General features: G+C 36.3%; 1 protein-coding gene across 1 annotated transcript; it reads left to right on the forward strand.

Moving 5' to 3' along the window:
• Positions 1-2587: 2587 nt before the first annotated feature.
• LOC104603513 (G-type lectin S-receptor-like serine/threonine-protein kinase LECRK3) lies at positions 2588-9862 on the forward strand. The gene is made up of 3 exons (XM_010267566.2): positions 2588-2654; positions 4680-4740; positions 7150-9862. Exon 3 carries the CDS (start codon positions 7164-7166, stop codon positions 9558-9560), a length of 2397 nt encoding a protein of 798 aa, XP_010265868.1. The 5' UTR covers positions 2588-2654; positions 4680-4740; positions 7150-7163; the 3' UTR covers positions 9561-9862.
• The last annotated feature ends 707 nt before the right edge of the window (positions 9863-10569 follow it).

Below are 10569 nucleotides of genomic sequence, written 5' to 3' on the forward strand. Positions count from 1 at the left end.
AACTTTATACTATTAATAATATACTATGAAATCTATTATTTGGTTAGAAGAACCTATTAGATTTCACTGCGCTACAATGGAAGACAGCAATTCATCAAATCCGTAAGCACTTTTGGGTCGATATCATTATTTTGAAATTAATTCAATCAGGACCTTGACCCGGGAAGACGCCGGGTGAATGTGTGACAGAATTCTACAAATATCAAATAAAATACAACAAAGATGAATAAACAAGATTTAATATGATTGGTTACCATAAGGCCTGTTTGTTTCCTTTTTTTTTTAATAAATTAAGTGAGAAAGTTGGTCAACTTTTTCATATTCAGCTTTTGATAAGTGTGGGTCCCATAATAAATATATTCTCCCTTGATGTGTCAGTTACTTGCCTTTCTCCCAAATGAATAAATTACGAAGAGATAAATGTCAAAACATCATTGGACAAAATTGTCCATTATAAGAATAGAACATATAGATAAAAAATAGTAAATTATTTAATTTATCCAGATAAATTTAATTATTAAATTTATTTGGAAAAGTGTTATAAGGGAGACACTTTCCCCGATAAATAACTTATTGAAAAGACAATGTAACTCGAGTTCAGATCTGTGCCCTATAAGGCGATATCCCATAGTACATTCCCACTTTGTGTTAGGAACATCTCTCGATGATAATACCAGAACTGATACATGACGAGGATGTGATGTGGGAAGTTGTGGGGTGCCACTTTATAAGGCGCAGATGTGAATTCATGTAACTCAAGTGGTAGTAGCTCTATTTGCCCTAAAATTTTTCTACTTATTTCCCACAATCTAGATAACTTAATAAATAATTATCTCCCAAGATAATGAATTAATTAAACAAAATGCCATGAGAATGGTAGAATCTTCGCTACGAGATCTATAATAGAACAAGGTGCCTCACTTGTAGTGTTCCATATGTAGAGTATTTGCATGAACTTGGATTAATTTCTACCACCAGCTGGTTTACATCAACCTTCACCATGGATCAAAAAGCAGTAAAATGCACGCTGCAACGTGAAGAAAAAGAAGAGGGAGTGAGAGAATACACTAGAAAATGGAGATCGGCTTCACTCAGTGCAAGGCCTATTTGAACATCATTCGAATAGTTTTTACAGCTTTATATTGAGAATATCTCTCTAATTCTGTGTTTTATTTCATGGAGAGATATTCTCAATGCAAGGTCATAATGGTTGGTCGAATGGGCTTTGCGTTGACTGAATCCGATTTCTAGAAAATGGTGTGTTGGAATGTAAAGAGGAGAGAGAGAGAGAGAGAATGGCTATTATACACCGGGAATAAAAGTAGAAAACAAAAAGGCATGGTTTTTAAAACCGGACCAAACCGGACGGTCGGACTAAAAAAACAGGGAATCAGTCACTTGACCGGTTCTGTTTTTCCCAAAAATCAAATTTCTCCTCAAAACCGTTGATTTTGATCAGCAAACTGCTGAATCGAGTGGTTAACCGTTTAAACTGTTTTAACCATTTTTTATTTTTTTTACTTTTCTACCAAAACGGGCCGAACATTAGTTCGGACGATCGGACCGTTTGACCTGATAACGGAACCCTTGACAGATTCGGTCACCAAATCGGTTTTAAAAACCATACAAAATGTAGAGGTGACAAATAAAAGATAAGCAGTAAAAATGAGGTTAGGAAAAATATTAATGGACATGGGAAATAATTCTTATTAAAAGACATTCCAAATTTGCCACCCACAAAATGGAGAAATATTTTCAACCCCCAATTGTAATGTTCCGTGGGTAGAAACGTGAAAACAGCAGTAAATCCAAGCCTATTTATGTTATGTTACATAGGGTTGCATGTTCCTGTCCTCAATTATGCAGCAGATTTTTCTAATCATCTATCTATAGCTACTTGTTGCACTGTTTACGATGGAACCTCATCGGTAACCCCCACATTTTTAGTTTTTTTTCCTCCCCTTGCTCTGGATTTCTTTTATTTGAAATTCATTATGACATTTTTATATAAACATTTAAGTATTTTGTATGACCAAACTATCTTGAATGACTATTCAAATTTATTAAATATTTTTATAATAAAATTACCTAAACATAGTCCTAGGCCCACGTTAGGCTATATATTTTATAGTTGGGCTTTGGCCTAGACATGACGTATTTAATAAGCTTTATTCTTTATAGATGTTTTGAAAAGTCATAATAAATTAAGAAAAATATAAAAAGGTCATAATAAATTATAGATAATATCCTTTTTTTTTTAACCAACCAATTACACCCTTCAAAATTTTCTTTTTCTATAGGGAAAAAGGAACCCAATTTTCTGTTCACTTTATCTACCCACGACCGACCCACAATACATCTCAAGGCAGGTGTAATGTGGGTGAGAGAGTAGTGGGCAGGAAATCCCATTTGTGGAGAAACGGAGAAACATGCCTGTACAGCATACTTACTACCGGTCTTGCCGGTCTCCTTCAGCAATGAATTATTATTTTAAGCTTGCAGTGTGGAGACGTAATCAATAAGCAAAATCGACCACTTTCGTCTATAAAAGGAACCAAAATGGGTGGGGAGGATGTCAAGTACAACAGCAAATTTCGACTCTGTAGGAGCAGTCCTTGGGTTCACTCTTATAGAAGACGATCTTCATCAACCAGGTCACATCTCTCTCTTTCTCAAGTCGTTACGTCTATTTTCTATTTTATCTTTGAATGCCTATTTGATAAATCTTTTTGAGAAGATCTTTTTGTAGATCTAACAGTCAAAAGACATATTGAGCTTTTAACATAAGATTTGGGCAGCCCAAAGATCGTTTGGTAGATGTATATTTCCGTGCATCGCTTTGGGTCTTTCCACGATAGATTAAATCAGCCCAAAATGGGCTTTGTGCGTCTTTTCAGCAACCCATCTTTTGTCGGCTAGATCTTCTGCGTGCCAAATGGAAATAGACCAATTTTCGGTCTTCCCGGCTTGCAAACAGTCGAAAGACCGCACGGAAAGATACGCCAGACGGGCCCTTAATCAGATGAAAGGCAAAAGGCATGTTTATCAGTTTCTTATATTTTATTCAATCGTGATACGGGAAAAATTTATAACCAAACAACTGATATCATAAAAGAGGTGATCAATCGTGTGGTATTCATATCCATTGATTGGTTAAATACTTAAATCTTTTTTGGTACCATGTCTTTCCCGTATCTTACAAGTTGCTAAACACTTTGTAATTCGGTGCTCTGTCATGTTGTTCTACTTGCCATCACAAACACTAAGGTTATATTTGGTTTGATGGAAAAGATAGGGAAAGGAAGAGAAAGGTAGGGCTTGTAAAATCACAAGGTTTCCCTACCTCTTCTAAGTGACTTAAAAGAGACCAAGGTGGCATTTGACAATTCAAAAATGGAGTTTTGATATCAAAAACTCATTTTTTAGAGGTTGGGAGTTACTTAATGTGCCTACTTTTCTTTTTTAATCCCAAACTTTACTCTAGGTGGAGGGGCGACCACCTTAAATTTTATTGATCATTTTCAAAGGGAAATTTGTAATAATAGGGGAGGACTCAGCTCGCCTTGCCCCATGACCCAAGCATGCATAGCTCTCCCTTACCACCTCAGGCCCACCAAAAAGAAAGAGGGAAAAATTCTAAACAAGAATAGGGGAGGACATAGACCCTAATCCAACTAGATACAAACACTCTCTCATAACCTCAATCCCCCTACGAGAGGAATAAAATAGGAAATAAAAAGGACTTTAAGCTTCATTACAAAAACAGACTCTTGGAATAGCTAGACCTTGATTGTCTTGAGCAATCAAAGTTCTCACGTGGTCCATTAAATCAGAAAGATGATTGTAGATGGTCATAGAACCTTTATCCACTCCCTCACTAGCAAGACAATCAGCAATTCGGTTGGCGTCCCTATAAGCATGATGAAATTCAATGTTGAGACCAACTGAGATTTCTTTTATTTTGTTGTGTGTAGTAGACAGACCAAGGAGCAGCAATATCACCTTTCATGATGTTCAGCAAGAGCTGATTATCACATTCCACCTTTATATTGAAAAAAGACTTATCCATTCAAAGTTGTATACCATCAAGAACTGCTAGGAATTCAGCTTGAAGAGAACTGCCTATGAAAATTCCACCAAAAAAATTCCATGATTCTACTACTTCAAAATGCACTCATAGGTACTGGACAAAATTAATTGGGCATTTACCTCGTCAATATAGTATATGTTTGGCATCGATGCTGCAGATACAACACCATTTTTTTAGAAAATGGTGTCTGTTTTTTGTTTGAAAACATTGCTGCCAGGTAGAACGTTTCTTGGAGCAACAACAACATTTTTTGTTTGGTATCAATGTTATAGGAAACGTTTTCAGCACTGGTACCCATTATCCAGTGCTACGTCACTACCACCTCATATCCTTGCTGGCAGCAACGAGCTGCAGTACTTCTAGGAAACGCCGAAAATTCGGCGTCGCTCCGAGCCAAACAGATGCAAGTGGCTGTGAGAATAGTGTGAGCACTACTTTGTAAGGACTAAATTCGAGTTTATTTGCAATTTTGTGTTTAAACTGTCAAAAGGCAATTAGTATCATCATCATCCTGCATTTTCAAGCTTTTGCAGTTGAAGTAGTGTTTCAAATTCATTATATTTGTTTGATTTGTGCATACACTTTTCAGGTTAATTGGTTTAGGGGATTTCTCTGTCTTGGTGCAAACGTCTTCATTGCAGCTTCACAAGGTGCTTTTTTCCCTACATTTTCTTTTGCCATTAACAGAATCATTGTTGTGTTTATTAATTTTTAGTGATATTGTTCTTGCATTTTTATTCGTTTATGCAATATAAGGGATAAATTTGTAAAAGGCACATTTTTCAGTCGCCATAACATTTAGATTAATTACCAATAACTCCACTACATTAAGATGTCTGCAAAAGTAGAAAAGAAAATTTTCCAAGGGTTGATTTCAGAGCTTTATCGAGTTTTTCTCAAGGAACCACTTGGTCAAATAGGCTCTGACAAGGAACTTTTCAACTTAAAAGTTTAAATAGTTAGGTGAGGTCCTTAAATAGGTTTTTATTCTCTAACAGCTTTTTCATTTAATGTTCCTACAAGATTTTGAACTTAGTATTTATTGAATGCCACCTAAGTGTTGAACAAGTTTTTTGATCAATATTTTTTGTTTTGGTATCAGCCTTGCTATCTAAAATGTTTTTAATGGAACATTTATGTTCAATGTAACTCCATCCAACTATACAAATTCTCATCCAAGCTTGAGACAATGGCACAGATGATGTCACTCAAGAGTAGAAAAGTTAAAGAGCAAGAGTGAGCAAGATGGATTTATCTTAAGTTGGTCACCCTCTTTTATACTTGACCTTGCCATGGAGTGGTTGAAAGTTGTTAGGAATAGATGGCTAGGATCTCGTCTGGTCTGTGCCACATGGCGTGATCCTAGGCCTTGCCATGTGTTCCTATATCAATATGTATATATTTATGTATGTATGTATGAATGAACATGTATTTTATCAATAAAAATGTATAATTATTATTTAGATGTAATATATGTATATATAAATATTATTTAATATTTACTTTATACTTTTTAATTCAAATTTTAATTTTTTATTTGTAAAAAATGCTTAATTTGCGATTAAAGGCCCAAATGAGGTTTTCTTGTGGCCAAAAAAATACATAGAAGCATGGATCTTGAAAAATTACCCAAAATAAAAAAAAAAATCATCCCAATCAAACATCTGGGAGCAATGTTATGACCTCTAGAAGTTTGCACATACATTGAGTGTATAAACCATGGCGTGGTGATTGGGTCAAACATGTCGAACAGGTCAACGGTTCAACCTTTTAAGTCAAACAGTTTTTAGCCAAATGGCGGTTTCATGCAAATTGTACCTCAAATCTTGATTGGGTGATAATTTGAATGTATAGTTCAACTAGTCAAGTCAATGGTGGGTTAAAAACATTGGTATATATGTAATGTACCAAAACATATCTCACATTGCCATTCACATAGGATGCCAACTAAGTGCAGCTTAGTTCTACTATTTCTTCAAATGGGCAGCCAATGGAGGAAACAACAATTTGACATTTCTCCCAACACCCTCTTGTTTATGTTTTTAGTTGAAATGGTTTATGACTATTGTAACTCAAAAGTCCTAATGAAACAAAAACTTGGGTTTAAACTCAAAATGCCTACTTGTCACTAAAGTCGTAGCATTTCAATAAGTAGAAATAGTAACAGTACCAAACATGTGTTTGGTACCATTCAATTTCAGGCTCAAACATTTAGGTGACAATGGAGAGGGAGAACTAGAGACATTTGAGAGCATATATATATATATATATATATATAGATATAGATATATATAGATATATATATACGATTATGACAGGTATAATGATCTAGGAAATCAATATAGCAGAGATGAATTGGACAACCAGCAACGTTGTACATGTTGAAGAATTGCAGCTTGGTTGGATGCTAAGACACGGAGTACAAATGGCCATAACTTAGGCCTAATACCTTAGAGATGGAGTTAACGTTGGTAGTAAACAAATCAAAACTTGTGTCTTCTTTATACAATACTCAGAGAAGCCACACTTATCCATTAATAGGACAGTCACCGTAAATGAGCCAGTATATATATAGCGAAACGAAACACGTTGAGAAAAATTTCAAAGAAAATAGTAGTACTGAATAATTAAGAAAAAATTCAATATCAAAAACTGTGTTAAATTAGAAAATCATAATCTAATACTAATTTGGTAAATTCGAAATAGAATAGAAGTCCTATGTTGACACTAACTTGGTAATTGATTACTCGGTTGAATTAGTGATGTCATCTGAGATTCTTATGTGTTTTAGAATGGTCCCAACTTACATAGAACTTATTGACCTTCTCTTGTACTGCATCATCCTTTTAATTATGTTGTTTCTATTTTTTATCAAATTCAATTTATTGAACCCCATATATATATGCAATTTATTTATTTATTTTTGATACGCAATTTACACAAGCTTATATCTTATTTATTATGTTTTTGAATTCTCGGTGCTAATTAATATTTAATTATGAGCTTTATATATACTTACTCCAAATTAATTCCAATAACTTGATTCAGAACTCTTTCAGGTCTTCTTTCATCAATGACTTTTGGATTAATCACTCATCTCCTCGGTTTTCTATTCCTGTTGCTACCACTCCTTAGCGTCAGCCAAACTTATCGTAACATAAGCTTGGGTTCATCTCTATATGCTGCCAACGATAACTACTCTTCATGGACCTCACCTTCTGGCGAGTTTGCCTTTGGCTTCCAGGCCATAGGTACAAGAGGTTTCTTGCTTTCCATTTGGTTCAACAAATTACCTGATAAAACCATAGTCTGGTCTGCTAATCGAGATAAGTTGGTGCAACGAGGATCAAAAATTGAGCTGACAACAGATGGGCGCCTGGTCCTCAATGACTCCCAAGGTCGAGAGGTATGGAATGCCAGCCTGATCAACATGGAGAGAGCAAGCTACGCAGCCATGCTTGACAGTGGAAACTTTGTGCTAGCAAACCAAAACTCTACTAGCATATGGGAGACCTTTGATATACCAACTGACACCATACTCCCTACACAGACATTAAATAAAGGGAGTCGTCTTGTTTCTCGTCGATCAGAAACAGACTTTTCAAGTGGGAGGTTCCAACTCCGTTGGCAGGATGATGGTAGTCCCACACTTTGCAGAGTAGCTTTCCCAACAGATAAGGTTTATAATGCTTACTGGAAAATTAAAGCAACAAATACAAGTGTTGGGTTGGTCTTCAATGAGACTGGTAAAATTTTCCTTGCAGAAATACATCAAAGTACAGTAATAAATCCATCAGAAAATGGTACAACAAGAGACTCCTATCAGAGAGCCACACTTGATTTTGATGGAGTTTTCAGGCATTATGTCTACCCAAAAACCATCTCCAAAAGTGACCGAAGATCTCCCTATTCCTGGTCCCCTGTTTGGTTCGTACCTGAAAATATCTGCACAGCAATTTTTGGGCCCTATGGCAGTGGCGCTTGTGGGTTTAATAGCTATTGCATACTAGATGAGAACAAGAAACCTAATTGTGAATGCCCGCCTGGGTACACCTTGATAGATCCTAACAACAAGTGGAACGGCTGTAAACAGAACTTTGTTTCACAAAGGTGTGAAGAAGGATCTCAAGAAGCTTCTCTTTATGACATGATACCAATGGTTAACACCGATTGGCCATTGTCCGATTCTGAGGACTTCTCACCAGTGGATGAAAATTGGTGCACACAAACATGCTTGAACGATTGTTTCTGCGCAGTTGCCATTATTAGAGATGGACATTGTTGGAAAAAGAAGCTTCCAATGGGAATGGGAAGGACTGACCCATCTGTTGGGGGAAAAGCTCTGATCAAAGTCCCCAAAGGTTATTCTTCCTTACGGCAATCTCCAGGTATGGGTTTATCAGAAAAGAAACATCAAACGCGTTTGATCCTTATAGGATCATTCCTTATAGGATGCTCTCTGTTTCTACTACTGCTAGCTATTTCTCTGGTAACTTACCACTTATATCGTAAGAGACAACAGAAATCTCAGCCACATCAAGCCATGCCAGCTTTGAATGTACGAAATTTTACTTTCAAAGAGTTGGAAGAAGCTACAGAAGGATTTAACAATCTTATTGGTTCTGGTGCTTTTGCAACAGTTTACAAAGGAACCTTCGTAGTTGATAATAAGGTAAACTTCGTTGCAGTAAAGAAGCTAGACAAGTTGGTGAAGGAAAACCAGAAGGAATTTGATGCCGAAGTGAGTGCAATAGGTACAACGAATCACAAGAATTTAGTCCAACTACTAGGATTTTGTAACGAGGGAGAACATTATCTTCTAGTATACGAGTTCATGAACAATGGTTCTTTAGCAACCTTTCTCTTTGGGAGCTCAAAGCCTGATTGGAACCAAAGAGTTCGAATTGCATTCGGAATTGCAAGTGGGCTCGCATACCTGCATGAAGAGTGCAACACCCAAATTATCCATTGCGACATCAAGCCTCAAAACATCCTTCTAGATGATTCTTTTACAGCAAGAATCTCTGATTTTGGGTTGGCAAAGCTTTTGAAGGTTGATCAGACCCAAACTAACACAGACGTCAGAGGGACCAAAGGCTATGTTGCTCCTGAATGGTTCAATAATAGGACCATTACATCCAAGGTAGATGTTTATAGCTATGGAGTCATGTTGCTAGAGATTCTTTGTTGCAGGAGGAAGATTGAACCGCAACAAGATGATGAAAACAAGGTCATACTGATGGACTGGGCTTATGAGTGCTACATGGAAGGGAAACTTGATAAGTTGGTGGAGAATGACGATGATGCAATGGACGACAAGAAGAGGTTGGAGAAGTTTGTAAGGATTGCAATGTGGTGCATCCAGGAGGATCCATCACGAAGACCCACCATGAAGAAGGTCACACAAATGCTTGAAGGAGCCATTGAAGTTCTTGTCCCTCCCATGAACCCTTCCTCATCCATTAATTAGTTCAATTATCTCAAGCAGCACCCGCAATAATAAACATATATGTATTAATAAAGTGCCTGGTCTTGTTTGTTTACTAATCTAGCCAAACAAATCAGAGTCAGGATCTCCTACCCACACTTACCCATGCTTCATTTACTGCTGTAAATTGAGAACATCTCCCGTATTTGCATGTTACCATTCATGGGGAGATGTTCCCAATGTACAGCTATAGTGTCATATGTGTGTGCGGACTAGTTTGTTTACTATAGTACTATAGGCAAACAAATCACTCTTGTCATCAATTGAACACTATAAGGTTACTACCTCTTTTTCTCTCTCTCTCTCTCCCCTCCCCCTTTCACGATACTTCTTTGAATTACATGCATCTCAGTACTTCTGAAAAATATTGTTCACAAAGAAAAGTAATTAGAAAAAGTAATGTTGGAAAGATAGGATAGTGGTGTCAAATGGACTGGATTTGGTCCAATCCGGTCCAATCCAATATTTGTCCATTTACAAATGGATTGGACCAAATTTGGTTCAAATCCATGCAAATTAATGAAGTCAAATCCAGTTCAATTGAAATGCAAATGGACCAGATTGGATCCAATCCAATCCAAACTACATCTGCAATCCAATCCAATTCAATCCAATTAAAAACGCAAATGGGTTGTATTGGGTCCAATTCTATCCAAAGTCAATGAAACACCAAAATCACATGAAAAAACCCAGAAAATATTAAATTGTTGCAGCCCAATCTAGTCCAATTAAAGTGCAAATGAACTGGATTGGTCTAATCCGATCCAAAGTGAATGAAACACCAATATTACATAAGAAGTCCCAAAAAATATTAAAAAATTACAAAAACATATGCTGTAATCCTAACTTTTTGTTTACTTCTTTAAATATAAGTTCATCATCAATTAGTCCTTTTTGTTCCTTCTGTTTCTCCATGGAATGATGGAAATTAATTAGCTAATTTGAAGAGTGATACATGCAACATTTGATCAAAGTTATAGGTGCAATTACC

The sequence above is a fragment of the Nelumbo nucifera genome, chromosome 2 (genome assembly GCF_055504915.1).
Source record: "Nelumbo nucifera cultivar China Antique chromosome 2, China Antique-T2T, whole genome shotgun sequence".
NCBI classification, from domain to species: Eukaryota; Viridiplantae; Streptophyta; class Magnoliopsida; order Proteales; family Nelumbonaceae; genus Nelumbo; species Nelumbo nucifera.